Source organism: Aethalodelphis obliquidens, unplaced genomic scaffold, assembly GCF_003676395.1.
Source record: "Aethalodelphis obliquidens isolate GAN/ISIS:26980383/991018 unplaced genomic scaffold, ASM367639v1 scaffold15, whole genome shotgun sequence".
Lineage (NCBI taxonomy): Eukaryota > Metazoa > Chordata > Mammalia > Artiodactyla > Delphinidae > Aethalodelphis > Aethalodelphis obliquidens.
Genome location: NW_020837959.1, coordinates 10306735 through 10326281, shown reverse-complemented (window position 1 = coordinate 10326281; position 19547 = coordinate 10306735). Strand labels below are relative to the sequence as shown.

General features: G+C 36.8%; 1 protein-coding gene across 3 annotated transcripts in view; it reads left to right on the top strand.

The window, feature by feature from the left end:
- PCCA (propionyl-CoA carboxylase subunit alpha) overlaps window positions 1-19547 on the top strand; it is a 357444-nt gene that overhangs the window by 194928 nt on the left and 142969 nt on the right. For all 3 annotated transcript variants that reach the window (XM_027115894.1, XM_027115896.1, XM_027115895.1), the window contains 2 exons: window positions 3409-3519; window positions 9614-9722. In XM_027115894.1, the coding sequence (XP_026971695.1) occupies window positions 3409-3519; window positions 9614-9722 (220 nt within the window). The remainder of the gene's footprint in view (window positions 1-3408; window positions 3520-9613; window positions 9723-19547) is intronic.

Sequence of the window (19547 nt, the reverse complement as noted above, 5' to 3'; positions counted from 1 at the left end):
TGTATTAACTTGTTAACATTTGTTGGCTCAGAGATAGGAAGTCATATCAAAAAGTATGACCTTCTCCCCCATATGTACACATTAGGGTACAGGGTAACTGCTGTAACAAAGATTCTTAAATCCAGTGGTATAAATAAGATAGAAATTTATTCACTTCTCCCTGGTCCGTGCTGATGGGGTGAGTTAGTTTCCTGTGCTCATTTCAGGAGATACACACACATCTGTCTCTTCCCCCTCTGCTCATCCCCACACTTACCCTGTTGCTCCTCTTCATCTGCATTGCCAAAGCTGAGTTCCTGCTGTATCAGGAAGCCCTTAGGAAAAGGAAAGGAAAGGAAGTTCTGGCAGTTCTTTTTTTCATGTAAATGGGGCTGGAGTTGGATACATCACTTTAACTGTAGTCTCTTGTCTAGGAATTGGTTTGCCATGTCTAGCTATAAGATAGATGGGGAAATGGAGTCTGTGTCTGGATGGTCTTTTGTTCAGCTAAAATTCTATTGTGGAAAAAATAAAAAGCAAATTTTAGAGGAAACCTGCAGTCTGTCACAATATACTTCTGTATTTAAAATTTTTTGTTTTACCTATATTACTGTTGTAACTTATATTGTACTAAACATTAGATGAATGATTCAGTCTCTCTGGATCACAATTTTCTTATTTTTGTCTCCTTTTGCCTTGTAATATTCTTATTCTATAACTGGTTACTGAAAATTCCCCCAAAGCATGTACCATACTGTTTGCTTTTGTGTACCTTCCTGTGATATATAATTCCTGCATGAGTAGTAGGTGTGGAGAAAATGTTGAGAGAGAGAGAGAGAGAGAGATTAATCTGCTCAGAACATCAGCATTGTTAAAACTTCGCAGCAGATGTGGCAGACTTTTGGTAAAGGGCCAGAGAATAAATACCTTAGACTTTGTGGGTCACATGGTCTCTGTTGCAACTACTGGGCTCTACTGTTTAGCATGAAGACAACCGTATATAAACACTGCTGGGTTTCAATAAAACCTTATTTACGATTTGACCTGCAAGCCATAGTTCGCTGATCCTTCCTTGCCTTATAAGATGGGTACACCCTCCAGATGGAAGTAGCGATAAGCTTAAATTTGTGGAGCTGCATTCTTACAGAATGTTAACTAGAAGTTAGGTAGGTAGGTCAGTGCTGAGGCTTAGGATGCTGTACAGCTTCTGTCGTTTGTTTATTACATGTTGTCTTCTGCTCTGTATTCTCATATAAAAGGATAATAATGAGCACAATAATAATTTACCTTTTTGAGTGCCTGGCATTGTGTTAAACATTATTTCATTTGTACCTCATGACAGTCATACTAACTAGACTGGTGATAATAAATCACCGTTTCACAAATGAGGAAACTAAAACTTCGAGAGTTTAAATAGCCTTACTCAAGGTGAGAGGTAGATCAGGTACTTGAACCTGAGTGATTCTTTGCTTACTTTGTAATTATTCTTGTATAAGTGAGGATTCTATAAGACTTGAATCAGATCAAGAACAAGCAAGAACAGAATCAGGCTTTCTAGGTTTGTTACGAAGTATAGTGGTACAAATTAGAACTATGCAAGAGTGGGTTAAAGAATTGGAAGGAATTAGCAAACCTCTCTGTTTACTTCAACTTCAGCTCTCTTATGCTCCAGTCACCCTTCTAGTGGACACCTACTCTAATTCCTGCTTTCCATGGTTTTGAGATGCCTTTTTGCTTTACTTTTTACTCCTATTTAATATCTTTGTAATCTACTCCCTTCATAAAGTCTTTCTATATCACAGAATCCTCCTCATACCATTCATATCCCTCTTGTGGTAGTTACCTATTTAAACTTTACTTTGGAATAGTCATTGTGTACTAGGCTCAGTTTTTCCTACTTGATCACAGGCTTTTTTCTTCTTCTCGTCCTCTTTGTCGTCTCCCTTTCCCTCCTCCCCCCCCATCCCACCGCCCCTGCCCCCTGCCCCAGCCCCCCTTCTCCTTTTCTACTTATTTTGAAGTACACTTGACATATAATAAACTCATATTTAAAGTATTCAATTTGATGAGCTTTGACATATGCATGTATACACCTGTGAAACCATCACCACAATCAAAATACTGAACATTTTTGTCATCTCCCAAAGTTTCCTCATGGCCTTTGCCTCTCCACCCTCTCTCCGACCCTGTCCTAATGCAGCCACATGATCCACTTTCTGTAGGTTGCATTCAGTATGCATTGTTTTTGGTCTTGCTTCTTTAATTCAGCATAATATTTTGAGATTCATCCTTGTTATGTGTATTGGGGGACTCACTTCCTTTTATTGCTGAGTAGATTTCCATTATATGGACAAACCACATTTTGTTAATCCATTCACTGTTGATGGACATTTAGATTGTTTCCAGTTTTTGACTTTGCAAATAAAGCTGCTAACCTCTGTGTGTGTTTGTATAGGCATATGCTTTTATTTTAACATGGGTAAATACTTAGGAGTGAATTGTCTGAATCATATGGTGAGTATATGTTTAACTTTTAAAGAAACTGCCAGATAGTCCAAAGTGGAAGTAAACTGTAAAATCTACCAATTTATTCCCTGTCACCCACACAGGTGGTGACAGTTCCACTTGTTCCACATTCTTGCCGACACTTAGTATTATCTGTCTTTTAACCTTTAACCACTTAAATTGGTGTTTGGGTATATCCCATTGTATTTCTTTGACGGTGATGTTGAATGTCTTTTCCTGTGCTTACTGGCCATTTGTATATATTTTGTGAAATGTCTCCTTAGATCTTTTGCCTATCTTTTCTCACCTGGTTTGCTTGTCATCTTATTTTTATATTGTTAGCATTCTTTATATATACCAGATACAAGTTCTTTATTTGAGATATGTGTTGTGAATATTTTCTCTGTGGCTTGCAATTTCATTTTCTTAATTACATCCTTTGAAGAGCAGACTTTTAAATTTTGATGGAGTGTAATTTGTTGATATTCTTTTTATGGTTCATGGGTTTTGTGTACTATCTAAGAATCTGTTTCCTACCTCAGGGTAACAGATTTTTCTCCTGATTTCCTTCTATAAGTCTTATAGTTTTAGTTTTGTGACCCAATTTGAGTCAATTTTTATGTATGCTATGAATTAGGGTTGAGGTTCACTTTCTGTTTTTCCCAAATGTGTATCTAGTAGTTCTAACATTTATTGAAAATACATTGATTTTCCCACTGAATTTCTTAAATTTGCATTCAGAGTTTTATTGCTGCCTCAAGTTCAGACATTTTTTGTTGTCAATTGAAATCAAGGAGGTGAGTAATCTTGCATGGTTTTTTGCTAGGCCATAGGACACTGATGATAAATTTCTCCAGATAATAGGAGTTAGATTTTTAACAGACTCATTGTTTTTAATTCAGCCTGTTATCATTTTATTTTTAGGTGTTACACATAATATTGCATTACTTCGAGAGGTGATAATCAACTCACGCTTTGTAAAAGGAGACATCAACACTAAATTTCTTTCTGATGTGTATCCTGATGGCTTTAAAGGTTTGTATATATTGAAGTATTTTAGTGTATTAAAGTTATTATTTTTTATACCTTATTACAGTGTATACTTTATTCTGAAATTAGGGCCTTGGGCCTATATTGTACTTGATTTATTGATATACTTAGAGTATCCTAGACTATAGACATTCATGATTTTGAGTATTCATGAGTGACTCATGAATGTGTAATAATCTGTAATTTTGTTGAGTGAGAAATTCAACTAGTATGTGGAATGTTGTGTTTCTGAAAGTCAATACATGTTTGTATTCCCCACTGATAGGAGTATATACAGGAACTCTTCTTTAATATTAAAAGTGTATCTTTTTGAAAATTAGCACGGAAAATTTCAGACTACTAGGTGCTATTCCTATTAATGAAAATGGGGATGTCTAAGAAGATGATGGCTGTATTCTGAAAAATGAGTTTTGAATAAAGTAATGAGTGGACTGTGAAACTTAGCACTGCAAAGTTATCAGTGAGCGTTTCCAGGTAGTAGAAAAATTGCTCATTAAGTGAGAGAGAAAACCCTTGAGTGCGCATTGAAAATGTGGTTAGCATGGTGTTAAGACACTGACAGGACTTAACGTGAGACTTACCAGAAATGTTACGCGCAGGCTCAGCGGCCACGGCCCACGGGCCCAGCCGCTCCGCGGCATGCGGGATCTTCCCGGACCGGGACACGAACCTGTGTCCCCTGCATCGTCAGGCAGACTCTCAACCACTGCACCACCAGGGAAGCCCTCTACGTATATTTCTAATGAGCTTGGGGACATATGAAGATTAGGTCTTCTCTCACAAATTTTAAGTGTTCTTTATATCCATTTAAAGTGTTTTAGTATATAAAATGACTCCTTCATTTTAGGAGCTGTATATAGATTCAGGTCAGCTTCACTGAATACATTTACAAAGCAACTTATTACATCAGAATTTATAATACAGAGTTTTCATAAGAATAACTGGAGATTACTGATTTGATTGTTCTTTCACAACTTCAGTGTTACAAGGGCTTTATCATTAGTACCAAGAAAAATAAAGAATGTGTTTTATTTCGGAACTTAAAACAGAGACTAATGAATCATCAGGTTCTTTTTCCTGAATTTTTGAATTTTTAAAAATATAAATGACAACCTTAACATGATTGCACTTTTGTTCTTGTGTGATTATTTCATTAATATCTGTTGGTTGCATGAAGCCAGGAACCACTTAATGTTATTGCTTTTTATTGTTTCACTAGCAACTAAAACAGACATTAAATAAATATTTGTTGAATTAAGGAAAAGAATCTTTTTTATTTTTTTTTTTGATTTAGATGATTCTTTTTATTTTTATCATGGCTTTACTGAGATATGTTTCACATACCATACAATTAAAAGTGTACAATTCAATGGTTTTCAGTAAGGGAAAAGAATCTTGTTCATAGTATGGGTGAGAAGGTATTACCTTGACTATTTTTACTTAACTGTACATGTGTCCAGATTACAAATTGGTTTTATTTTGATCCTAACATTTTGGCTTCTTGTCCTTTCCAAAGTTTTAATTAAAAGTTATTGTCGGTTGTGAAATGGACTCAGATTTCCATGTGCTTTTGTGTCTGCCTGGCTTACGTGAAACAGTAGGCAGAAGGAGAGAACAGGTCAAAACTTAAGGGAGGGCTTCCCTGGTGGCGCAGTGGTTGAGAGTCCGCCTGCCGATGCAGGGGACACGGGTTCGTGCCCTGGTCCGGGAAGATTCCACATGCCGCGGAGTGGCTGGGCCCGTGAGCCATGGCAGCTGAGCCTGCGTGTCCAGAGCCTGTGCTCTGCAATGGGAGAGGCCACAACAGTGAGAGGCCCGTGTACCGCAAAACAAAACAAAAAACTTAAGGGAACCTTTAGAACACACATATTGTATGTGTGCATGGGTATTTATATATACATACACACATTTATACATGTGTTTATGCATATTTGGTATTATATCCCATTACCATGGAAAAGAAAATGGAGCATTTAAAATTTCTAATTGGAGTTGGGTACTATGTGCTATATATTTAGCAGCAATTGAAAATGTTCTAAATTCTCAAGAGAACTCAGAAATTTTCTTAAAACCGAATATTGCAGTTTGCTGTAATAAACTTAAATATTACATTTCTTTTTTTGGCAGGCAGTTATCAGCACAGACACCATAATTCTGTTTCTTATGCATAACAATTTTTAAATTGTTATAAGTTGTTAGAAGGCCTTTAACAATTTTTAGTCTCACCCTTCATTTTACATGTGAGGAAACCAAAGCCCAGAAAGACTGATAAGGCTAAGTGACCAGTAATATAATAAAGCCAGAAATTAAACTTAGTGTTTAACTTAGTGGTTTCAACTTCTGTTTCAGTACTCATTCAGTTGTGCTAGGATTCAAATTCATAAACCACAGAAGTTTTCAGAGTATGCTGTATGTGTCATATCATCTGTACAATATGTACGATATGACAATTTAAAAGTACACACCTATATTTGCCATTCTTAATGTCTACTGCTTATTTTATTCCTTCATATTATTTTCATGTCAGTTCTTTCTTCTCTGAATGGCTACTACCTCTTGTTCTTCTTCTTCAGATTACTGTATTTCTCCTTCCCGATTTTTCCCCAGAGCATGTCTTAGATATATTAAACTGTATCATCTTTGATTGTTTGATATATGTGCCTGAAAGAGACAGCAGGAAGTGGCAACTGAAGTTAATCCAGGATCTTATCCATATGTTTGAGGCGGAGTCATTTTGCCCCTTTGGGATTACCCATCTGCTTCCCATCTGTCCAGCTATCCTAGACACTATTCATAGGCAAGTGCCTGTTTTTATGACTGCATTAAATTTTTTTATTATATATGTATATTATCCCAAGTTTATTTGTAGACTAGGGCAGTGTTACTAAAGTCTCTTAGACTGAACCTTGAAATGATTGTGTCTAAACTTTAAAAATAGAATACACAAGAATTTGTTCTTCACGTCAACTTATTAGATGCTGATGTTGAAAAGGTATTTTCCTTTGTTTCTGAAAAATAAATGGAAAATGGAGAAGTAGATATTTTGATTTTGAAATAAAGGGAAAATTGAAGAAGAAGATATTTTAAGAAGTATAATTTCAGATAGCCTAGAATGGACATTTTGGACTTATTTCTTTGCTGCCTTGCTACACTTGAACCACCAGGCCCATCAAAAGAAATCATTAGAATTGTCTTTCTCTTCGTTGTGGAATGTTTAGACAACTTTGATTTAGCACAAGAAGTCTACTGTTAATTACACTTCTCTTTATTTTTTCCCTTTGAATTTAGTCAAGTATTTCTGTACCTTTAAAAGTGGTAAATATGTGACTGAAGTGTTGCCTTTAAAAATTCAGTCTTTAAAATCATTCAACAAATAATTGGTATAGACTCTAGAAGAAAATCAAAGAGAAATAATATATTTTCCCTGTCCTTAAAGTGGTTATATCATTAGGGAAATAAACAGGTAAAGAACTAACTACACTACAGGACAGAATAAAAGAAGTGCTAAGGTGAAGATACAAGCAAAGTGTCTTGAAGCAGAGAAAAAAGAAACTAATTGCAATTTGGGGAATCAAGGATGGCTTCAAGGACGAGGTGGTGTAGACTATTGAAACACCTCTCCAAGGACTCTCTTCCGTAGGTGCAGGGGCTGTCATACTGCCTCAGGAGAGCCACTGTGTGTATCTCTTCCTAATCCATTTTTGATGTGATGTTGGTGGTTTGAAATCAGCCTTGGAGAAAGTACTTATAGTAAGGAAATTGGCAAATGCTGCACACTACCGCACTTCTTCCTTCACATCCCAGTTGGTTATTAAACATTTACCAGCAAACCCCCGCCTATACTTTGACCTGACTATTGGGAGCAAACAGAGTCATTTGCATACAAAGGAAGAAGATTACCTATCTAGGGAGGGAGACCTAGAAGAATCCCTGAAGACAGCAAGTATTCAGTTTTAGACCTGCAGGTATGGGAGGGAGATGACTGCTGCTGACTGAAAAATTGTGAGAACACTTAAAGGTATTAGAAGAGTACAAAAAACTGTGTTTTAGAAATGAAACATTTCAGCAAAGTGAAAGGACTGCTAAGAACAAAATTACAGTGACCCAAAAAAATACATGGAAGAAGTATCTCAAAATATGTAGCAGGAAGGTAGAGAGAATGAAATGTGCGAAATGATGAGAGATGTAGAGAGAAGTGCCAAGAGATTGTATGTGTAAATAGTAAGGGTTTCATGAAATAAAATCGACAAGGAAAGGTTAATTTTAAAAGAAATAATAAGGGAGATTTTTTTTTTCACTGTTCTTAAGAAAGACTTGAGATGTTGTTGGAAAGACTCACTGAGTTTCAGACAGGATTAATGAAAAAGAGTAACTATTCTAGGCTTATCAAGAACAAAAAACTTTTTAAAGCTTCTAGAAAGAAAAAAGTTATATGCAAAGAATGTAGAATGAAATCATCTTCAGACTCTATAAACTGGAGATTAGAAAACCTTAAACTGAGTATCTGTTCCATAGGAAGGAACTTGTTCCAAGAGTACTATACCCAACTAAGATATCCCTCATGTGTCAATGTGAAAAGAGAGATTTCCTCGAAAAGGGAAATTACTGAAGAAAATACTTTTTGAGGAAATTACTGAAGAATTATATAATTCCAGTTAGGTTCACAAGGGGCTCTTGGGGACTCCCAGTAATCCCCAGGCCATACTTTGAGAACAGCTCTTGTGTAGATGGTATGTTTTTGAGAAGACCGAGACCAAATTTCTGTAATCCTCATGTAGGGTAGTTTATTATGGAAGCATATGGAATGTTTCCATCACTGCTTCAGTGTTGGGGATGATTAGGAACTTTTCAAAGCCTGTAGGAATGTGGTTTATTAGGCCACTGAGGGTTCTGTTACTGAATTCCCAGACCAACGAGACGTCCCACATTGGTGTTATAGTTTATGGTGCTCCTAGGTTTGTCTCGAAGAATGGGTCACTGGGGCTTTCCTAACCCTTCAGTGTCATGAAACACTGCACCTTTCATTTTCATGGAACACCTCTCCGTAGAAAAATGTGCTGCCGATCTGGAAAGTCTTTATATTCTAGTTGTGAATATTTTTAGTCTTATTTCTGTTTTGAATAATTTTTAAGACATAGTGTTGAAATTACTTCATTTCTTTCCGATAAACTTAAATAACTACCTGATGGTTTTTTCTTCTTTGAATTGTACAAGTAGCATCTTAGTGCTGATGATCCAGCACTCAAATTGCCTATACTGTACCATCTAATGAACTCTATTATCTGTATATAGCATGGTAGTAAATAAATAGTGTTAGAAGTTGTGGTGAGATTACAGAGCACTCAAGGGGATGTGTTAGCTGGCAGACCCTGGAGTATCCAGTTCTGCCTTGATTCACACACTTCTTGAGGAATTATTATGCACATAGAGCAGATTTCCCCGCTGCACCACACTCAGCCAGACCAGGGAGTCTTCCCCGGGTTTGTCAGGCTAGACCACTGCCCCCAGGTGCAGCTGTATTATGGTAAGAAGAGTGAATTAAAGAGAGAGAGAGAGAGAAATCGATTGGTTGTTTGGTTGATTGACTGGGATTCAAACCCTGACTGTAAGTATAGAGGCAAGAGGATCACGTATTTATTTTCTTTTAGTCCTTCACATTAGAAAACATGTCCCAGCCACTGTCCTTGACCGGCAACACTCCTTTTCCTCATTTTATCCTCTCTCTCCTTAGAAGTAAAATTTGGGGTGGGGAGTGATAAGGAGAAGCAGATATGAGGAGCCCTAAGTTTTTCCCAGAGATCTCTGGGAGTAGTTTTCTTATTTGCAATTGTTTTGTTCTGTGCATCTGTTTAATATCTTCCTTCCCAAATTGGACTATAAACTTCCAGTGAGCAGGGGTATTTGAACCATCTTGCTCCCTCCTTTCCCTCTGGCACAGCCCAGTGTCTGGTACAACACTAGCTCCATAAGAGATGCTTGATAAAATACTTGTTTGAATGACTAATAACTCTGTAATATAGAAGCATAGATGTTAGCATTATGTGTGTGATTGATTGACTGATTGATTGATTTCCCTCAGGACACCAGTTAACAGAGAATGAGAGAAACCAGTTATTGGCAATAGCTTCATCCTTGTTTGTGGCATCCCAATTAAGAGCACATCATTTTCAAGAAGATGAAAATTCAAGGTATGTGAGATCATTTAAAACAATAAATAAAGCAGAAAAATTTGGACATTATTGGAGAAAGTACTCTGAAACCTTATAGGAAATCTGTTCAAGTAATTTGTATTTATTACTTTTGTTTTCTTACTGGAAAAATGTTTTGAGAAGTGTTATAGTACTAAACTTTAGGAAATGACCTGAACAGTTAAAAATATGTATATAAGAAACTTGTTTATAAGCTATAAGAAAGAATTAACAACAGATTGAGTTAGTTATGTGTGAGCCCTAAGTGTACCTTTTAGCTTCCTAATAACCTAAGCAAAAGGGAAAACATGCTTTATACGCGGGCAAGTAAAAAAAATCATTGTGACATTCATGCTTCTGAGTGACAGGATTATTTATTATGAATGTCTGCACTTGCTAGAGTAATCCTACTTAGCAAGTATAGTCCATTACTTGCTAGAGAGGCAGTTGATAAAATTGTGTTACATCAAGTCCTTTTCCTTTCTTTTTACTTTTCCTCAAGAGGAAGAATAAAGATTAGAAAAAAGATGACAGGTGACTGAGCAGCTCTGAAGAGCACAGATCAGAAACTCAGGTTACTCCCGAAGAATTAGGTAGAAGGAAAACTAAATTGGTCTCAGGATATATATTCGTGGCTAATGTGGTTTTACTCAGAAAATCTGAGTAACCGGAACTTCTCTTTTTTAAAATTTTTATTGGAGTATAGTTGATGTACAATGTTGTGATAATTTCTGCGGTACCGCAAAGTGATTTAGTTATACATATATATATATACATTCTTTTTTTAAATGTTCTTCTCCATCATAGGATATTGAATACAGTTCCCTGTGCTATAGAGTAGGACCTTGTTGTTTATCCATCCTGTATATAAAAGCTTACGCCTGCTCACCCCAACCTTCCACTCCATCCCTCTCCAGCCCCCTCCCCCTTGGCAACCACGTCTGTTCTTTATGAGTCTGCTTCTGTTTCATAAGTAGGTTCATTTGTGTCATATTTTAAATTCCACATATAAGTGATATCATATGGTATTTGTCTTTCTTTTTCTGATTTACTTCACTTAGTATGATAATCTCTAGTTGCATCCAAGTTGCTGCAAATCTGCATCTATCCATTCATCTGTCAATGGACATTGAGCTTGTTTCCATGTCTCGGCTATTGTGAATAGTGCTGCTATGAATATAGGGGAGGGAGCATGTATCTTTTTGAATAAGAGTTTTGTCTGGATATATGCCCAGGAGTGAGATTGCTGGATCATATGGTAATTCAGTTGTTAGTTTCCTGTGGAACCTTCATACTGTTTTCCATAACCGCTGCACCAACTTACATTCCCACCAACAGTGTAGAAGGGTTCCCTTTTCTCCACACCCTCTCCATTATTTGTTATTTGTAGACTTTTTAATGATGGCCGTTCTGACTGGTGTGAGGTGGTACCTCATTGTAGTTTTGATTTGCATTTCTCTAATAATTAGTGACATTGAACATCTTTTTCTGTGCTTATTGGCCGTCTGTGTTTCTTCTTTGGAGAAATGTCTATTTAGGTCTTCTGCTCATTTTTCGATTGGGCTGTTGTTGTTGTTGTTGTTGGGCTGTATGAGCTGTTTGTATATTTTGGAAATTAAGCCCTTGTCAGTCGCATAGTTTGCAAACATCTTCTCCCATTCTGTAGGTTGTCTTTTCATTTTGTTTATGGTTTCCCTTGCTGTGCAAAAGCTTGTAAGTTTGATTAGGTCCCATTTTTTATTTCTGTTTTTATTTCTATTGCCTTAGGAGACTGACCTAAGAAAACATTGCTATGATTTATGTCAGAGAATGTTTGGCCTGTGATCTCTTCTAGGAGTTTTGTGGTGTCATGTCTTATGTTTAAGTCCTTAAGCCATTTTGAGTTTATTTTTGTGTATGGTGTGAGGGTGTGTTCTAACTTCATTGATTGACATGCGGCTGTCCAACTTTCCCGACACCACTGGCTGAAGGATCTTCTTTTTTCCATTGTATATTCTTGCCTTCTCTGTCAAAGATTAATTGGCTGTAGGTGTGTCTGGGCTCTCTGTTCTGTTCTCTTGATCCATATGTCTGTTTTTGTGCCAATACCACACCATTTTGATTACTGTAGCTTTTGTAGTAGTGTCTGAAGTCTGGGAGGGTTATGCCTCCTGCTTTGTTCTTTTTCTTCAGGACTGCTTTGGCAATTCTCTGGGTCTTTTATGGTTCCATATAAATTTTAGGATTATTTGTTCTAGTTCTGTGAAAAATATCATGGGTAATTTGATAGGGATCCCATTAAATCTGTAGATTGCTTTGGGTAGTATGGCCATTTTAATGATATTAATTCTTCCAATTCAAGGTCCTGGGATATCTTCCCATTTCTTTGATTCATCTTCAGTTTACTTTATTAATGTTCTATAGTTCTCAGTGTATAAGTCTTTCACCTCCTTGGTCAGGTTTATTCCTAAGCATTTTATTTTGGGGAGTGTGATTTTTAAAAGATACTGTTGTTTTTACATTCCCTTTCTGATAGTTCACTGTTAGTGTAAAGAAATGCAACCAATTTCTGTATGTTAATCTTGTATCCTGCTTCCTTGCTGAATTCGTTTATCAGTTCTAGTAGTTTTTGTGTGGAGTCTTTAGGGTTTTCTATATATATAATAGTATCATGTCATCTGCATATAATGACAGTTTTACCTCTTTCCTTCCAATTTGGATACGTTCTGTTTCTTTTTCTTGTCTGATTGCTGTGGCTAGGACTTCCGATTCTATGTTGAATAGAAGAGGCGAGAGTGGGCATCCTTGTCTTATTCCAGATTTTAGTGGGAAGGCCTTAAGCTTTTCACCGTTGAGTAGTATATTGGCTGTGCGTTTGTCATAAATAGCTTTTATTATGTTGAGATATGTTCCATCTGTACCCATTTTGGTAAGTTTTTATCATGAATGGATGTTGAATTTTGTCAAATGCTTTTTCTGTATCTATTGAGATGATTACGTGTTTTTTGTCTTTATTTTATGTGGTTGATTGATTGATTGATTGATTTGCATATGTTGAACCATTCTTGTGAACTTGGGACGAATCCCAAGTAACCAGTACTTTTCATTTGTTCTTATCCTCAAGGGAAAGTACAAAAAGCTTAATGTATGATCTTTTATTGAAGTTAATTTGGTGACTGTCTAGGGAGAGATGAGAGGATATTGAATTTCTGCAAATTACTGAATGAGTGGAAGGAGGAGGAAAATGGTCAGTAGAGCCAGGAATCTGGTTGGTTTGTTTGTTTTCCCCCTAAAGTCGTGCTCCCCAGTGTGGAAGCCACTAGCCATGTGTGCCTATTTGAATTAAAATTAAATTAAAAACTCAGTTTCTCAGTCACATTTCAATGTCAGTGTCAGTATAGTCACTACCCACACTTGCAGTGCTCCATAGCCACTACTGTACCGTGGTCAGTGGCTACTGTATCAGGTAACAGAAAGAACCTTTCCATCATCACTGTAGTATTTCTGTCAAGCTTTGTTGGACTGTGCTGTTTTGGAGTGATGTGTGTGTAGGAGAGATCTAAGCTTTTGCTTTAAAGCCAAAATCATACCTTGTATGAATAATATTTTTATTATTTTTTTGGTAAATACAATATTCATGTCTTTATTCCTTTACCTTCAGGTGTTACTTGGATCTTGACTATTTCAGAAGTCCTGAGTATAGCTAATGATGAACTGGTTTGATCTTTAAGCAGTGTATTCTAGTTATTTTCAGAGAGTGCTGACTTAACATTGGTAAGAATCTGAAGAAGTTTTAAAAAATAAAAGAAGAAAAAATAAATAAAAATTTCCTGTAATCCTGCAATAACCACTTTTAATATTTTAATATATTCCTTTCCAAGTATATATGTGTGTATGTTTATACATATCCATACTTGTAGTGTATATACCCTACATAATTAGAGTCATACTGGAAATGTCGTTTGAATTTTACTTTTTAAAATTTCATATTATGTTGTGACTGTTTCTTCTCTTTATTCACTACTCTTTGAAAGCACATTTAAAATTTCTATTATAGTGAATTTAAAATATATGCAAAATAACTGCTCTTAAAAACACCATCAAGAATATTATAAAACAGTATAACAAATGGCAGAATGTATTCAGAGATACATGTCCAATAAAGGACTTGAATCTATAATGTATAAATAATTCTTAGAATTAAAAAATGAGCCAAACAACCGAATTAAAAAAAAATAGAAGATTTGGCATAGACTCTTTTACAAAGAAGTTATATGAATGGCAAATAAGTCCATGAAAAGATGTTTAACATCATTAATCATTGGAAAAATACAAACTAAAATCACAGTGGTACACCACCACACACCCGGGAGAATAATGTACATCAAATGGTGAGTAGAAAAATAAATGTGGTATATCCATACAACGGAATACTGTTTAGCAATAAAAAGAAATGCAGTACTGATAAGTGCATCTACATGCATAAACCTAAAAAGAAAATCATGCTAAGAGGAAGAAACCAGTTAGAGAAGACTATATAATGTAGTTTCATTTATTTGTAATTTCTAGGCAGGATGGAAGTATAAAAGACAGAAAAAAGATCAGCGATTGCCTGGGTGCAGGTGTTGACATTACAGAATTACACCTTTATACAGTCTATGTCCAAAACTATAAACCAATAATTATTTTAAATGCATTAGTCTCTTAAATTATGTAGAAAACAAAACAAAGTTAAGATGACACTAGCTTTCACTTTAATAATTTTTAAAATGCATTAGACCCTTAAATCATATAGAGAACAAAAAGTGGAGTTACAAGCTATTGTTACAATAATACTAGCTTTTATGATTGTCTATGTATTTGTCTTTACTGAGATACTTACTTCTTCATGTGGTTTCTTAGTACTGTCTAGTGCCCTTTCGTTCCACCCTGCTGGACTTCCTTTAGCAATTTTTGTAGGGCAGGTCTAGTTGTCACAGACTCCTTCAGCTTTTGTTTATCTGGGAAGGTGTTAACTTCTGCCTCACTTTTGAAGGACGTTTTTGCTGGATTTAGGATTCTTGGTTGATGGGTTTTTTTCTTTTAGCACTTTGAATATATCAGCCCACTGCCTCTGGCCTGCAGAGTTTCTGATGAGAAATCTGCTGATAATCTTATTTGTACTTGAAAATTCGTTCCTCTCTTCCAAGATTCTGTCTTCAGCTTTTGAAGGTTTGACTATGTGTCTTGGTGTGGGTCTTGGAGTTCATCTTATCTGGAGTTTGTTGAGCTTTTTGAATGTTTATGTTCATGTCTATCATCAAATTTGGAAAGTTTTTGGTTGTTATTTCTTCAGATATCCTCTTTGCCCCTTTCTCTTTCTCCTTCTGGGACTTTCACGATGTATACGTTGGTCTACTTGATGGTATCCCCACAGGACCCTTAGGCTCTGTTCACTTTACTTTGATCTTTTTTCTTTCTGTTCTTCAGACTTGATAATTCTGTTGTCCTGTCTTCATGTTGACTGATTTTTTCCTTCTGTCTGGTCAGATCTGCCTTTGAATTACTCTAGTGAGTTTTTCATTTCAATTATTGTGCTTTTCAGCTCCAGAATTTCATTTCTTTTTAGGTTTTCTGTCTTTTTATTGATATTTTTATTTTGTTTACACATTGTTTTCTTGACTTTCTCCACATCTTCCTTTAGTTCTTTTAGCATCTTTAAGATAGTTGTTTTACAGTCTTTGTCTGATATATCTGCCATTAGGTCTTTTTCAGGGATATGTTCTGTTGATTTTTTTTTTCCCTTTGAGTAGGTCATACTTTCTTGTTTATTTGTATGACTTCCGATTTTTTGGTTGAACACTGGACATTTCAATCCAATGATGTGGTAACTTTGGAAATCAGATTCTCCTCCTTCCTCAGGGTTTAGTGGTTTATGTTATTGTCTTTGTTTATCATTTTTGTTTTTCTGATTATTGTAGGCTGCCTCTGTGCCAATGATCAGCCTGAAGTGTAAACTTAAGGTGTTCTCTGGTCTTTTCCTAGACTTTCCCTGGGCATGTGCAGTCACTTTCCAATTTTCCTTGTATATGTAGTTGTTTTTGGATGTCTTAACCTTTAAGGCCTAGCTCTTGAAAGGGGGCGGGGGAAATGAAGGTGGGGGGCGGTTAGGGAAGCACTAGACCCTTAAATCTCCTGGAAGTCACTCCAGTCAGAGGGGGAGGTGCTTGCAACAATGAGGGAGGTGCAGTAGCTGGCTGCCTGCCTTTCTGTCTGCACCTCTGTGATCAGAAGCAGCAGTTAGCAGTCGGAGCACAGATCCTTAGTATTTGGAGGACAGGTTCTGTTCTGCCCACCCTGGCTTCCACAAGCTGTGTGCAGGCTGCTCCAGTGAACACACCCACAGTTGCACCCAGGAGGCTGGGAGTGGGGGATGGGGAGCTGCTGCTGTGCTAAAGCTGAAGTTGACCACAGGTTAACACAGTTACCCCCAAGCCTTCTTCTGAAGGTTCCACAAGAGTTATATCAGACAGATTCTGCCAGTGTGACTGTTGTCTAGGTGGGGAGAGAGATTCTTGGTGCTTCCTATTCTGTCATCTTCCTAGAATCTTCCTCCTCTTATATTACTGTTGAATTCATTACCCTTTAGAACTTGGAAAGAAGTTAGATTCATAAAATATGTGGGCCAAAAGTTCAGTTATGTAGATAATTGTGCACATATTACCTATATAACAAACAACTATTTTATTTTTGGTACATTTATTTTCTATTGAACTTATCGTTTATCTAGTAGGCCAGTTTACCGTAAAGTTGCTACCACCAGAGACCTATAACGTTTAACAAAATATACTGGTCTTTTTGGACAAAGCGTAATCTTGTTTAGGCAAAAGTGAACCGAAGCTATTTCTGCTTATTTGCTGAAGAGGTCCCTGACACCAGAGCTGGTGTAAAGTGGTTGGCTCTTCACATTTTGGCTTCACAGTCGTGTTTTCACTATTGCCTGGGGAATGGAGTCCAAAGTCGGCCTCCGGGTGTTGCTGCGTGTTGCTGTGTCATGGGTGTGCTCACGTACTCTTCTGCCTCCAAACCCAGGAGCCGGCAGCACTTCCTTTGTGCTGCTTGCTTTGGCTGCTGGTCTTATTTTCCCAATTTCTCCATGGGTTTTACGCTTTCATCATTTATGACTTGGAAAAAACTTTAATAATATGTACCCATAGTATTTGGATAGTAAAAAGATAGTGTATTTTAGAAAAAGAGAACAGTTAATGTCAGAAACAATAACAATTTTTCTTTGACTGTAAATGAAGTGAATTAAGTTTTTACATAAATACATACTGTCTTAGCACGGAGTTATTTTTCTTTGTAATCATTCTTTTCCTAAACACTTTTATTGACAGAAATGAATCATTAAAAGTTGTGTTAAACAATTGCTTCATGTTATTTGAAGCTAAAATTATTTTGTTGGCATTGTGGTTTGGTATAATAATTTGTTTCACTAACTGCTAATGATTGGAGGAAAATCTAGTAAAGAAAAAAATTTAGTTTCAGTAATCTTTCATTTAGTTTTGGTCAAAATGCCTGTTTTCCTTAGATCCAAATGTTGTTCACTGGTCAGGATTCACCTTTCTGATCTTCGACCCTCCTCTTACTTTACTCTGGTTCAGGTCCACCTCTGCCATTGTAGTAACTTTTTACTTGATTTCAAAAAAGGTTTTATGGCAATCATAAAACCTCCTCAATCACTTGGGGTGCTTTTGGGTACAAGTAACAGAAACCCTTATTCAAACCGACACATCTTTGTTGAACAGGAGGCTCAGAGAACGGAAAGGACAAGACTCAGGAAGTGCATCTGCTAATGTCGCTTCTCTGTAGTTCCTTAGCCTTGCTTTCTTCTGTGCTTTGTCAGAAGGCTGTGATAGCAGGATAGCTGTAGACGTTTTAGGAGTCAAATCCACATTGTGTCTGTCCCTGAGAAGTGAGGAAATCTCTCCCAAGTGTTACCCAACCACCTACTTCTCAGTTCTCATTGACCAGAAAGAACTCATCCCATTCCTAAAGTCACTGCAAAGGGAATTGGATTGTCGTGTTTGTCTGGGACTAATTTTCTGGTGTGAAATAGATGTTGAGGAATCAACTAAAGTGACCACTACATTTTCTAATAATAACTCCCTGCCTTCCTTTGTATGGGATGTAATATTGGGTTGGCGAAAAAGTTTGTTCGGGTTTTTCCATAAGAGCTTATGGAAAAACCTGAGCGAACTTTTTGGTCAGCCCAGTGTTTATTTTTCTTGTTGTGTTCTACTGGCTAGGACTACCAGTATAGTTTCATGTTTAAGGGCACAGCCTTTTGTTTCAGAGACTTGGATTTCTCCCTGGTTTTGCTGATCCCTAGCTACTATTTTAGGATAAATTATTTTGCCTCTCTTGGACTTAGTTTCCTCACCTGTAATGTGGAGATAATAGCAGTTCTTAAAGAAAGAGTGTTTGTCAATGTCAAATGAGATAATAAATACTTAGCATGATGCTCATTAACTTTTAGTTGTCCCTCCCTAATTTTCTTTTTCTAAAATCTCTGATGACAAAGATTCTATTTCGAGGGTAGTGGCAATGATATATACTCGTTTTATTCCTGAGTAACTCGAATGCCTTGAGTGTTTCAACATCAACGGGTACATTAGCTATTGGTTTGAAATCTTTCTTCTTACATTAAAGATGTAGCCTTCCATTCCTTACTGAATAAGAAAGTCAGATACAGATATTAAATATAATCACATCTTTTAAAATTACCTATTGATCATTATAAGAATTGAGTTAGAAAATTTAGAATATTAAGCAGGGAACAAAATGATTTAAAAAAAATCCTGCCTCCATAGAGCTTACATTTAAGTAGAAGGTAGACAGACAAAACAGATGTAGCAATACATCAAATGATGATAAATACTTCGGTGAAAAACAAAACAGGGAAGGGATATAGAACATCCTGGGGTGGATGGTGGCCTAGTTGTAGTTTTTAAATTTGGATTGCAGCGAAGTGGATGGCAGGTTGGATTAGCAGGATGGGAAGATTCACATTAGAGCAAAGACCTGAAGGAGGAAAGGAGTGAGTCATGTGAATATCTGGAGGAAGGACCTTCTAATCAGAGGAGACAGCTAATGTAAAAAGCACCTGAGGTCAAGTATGTCGGCCTGTTTGAGAAATGGCAAGGAGGCAAATGCAATTTGAGAGGAGGGAGGAAGCCATAGGGTAGTAGAGATGGAGTTGTGATAGGTGGTCTTCTAGGAATGGGGAGCCCTTGCAGGGTCTTCAGCAAAGCAGAGCTTGATGTGACATATGTAATAACAAGATCATTGTGCCTGCATTGATGTACATGCCTCAAAAGGGGTAACAGTGGAAGCTGGGAGACCATTTGGGAGCAGAGGTCCTGGGCCTGCCCTGGGATACCCCACATTAACAAGTCAGGAAGATCAGGCAGATCCAGCAAAGGAGACTGAGAAGGAACGGCAGAGGAGATAGATAGAAAAGTAGTCGGAGGTGGAGTTCAGAGAACAAAGAGAAGAAAAGAGTGTTCAACTGAAATATGTCACATACGAGAATGACTATTGACCATTGAATTTCTCAATGTGGGGGTCATAGGAGACCTTGACAAGCAGTTTTCAGGAATGTTGAGTGGGACGTGGTCGTTAAAGTTGAACTGATGAGGGTTCAAGAAAACATGGGAAGAGAGGAATTGGAGACTGCAAGTACTGGCAACTCTTAGGGTTTCTATATTTATGTACATATAGTTAATGTATTATTTAGATTTTACAGAAAATGGACCATTCTCTTTGAAAGAGTGTCTTTTTTTTCTTTTTACATACTATTATGTT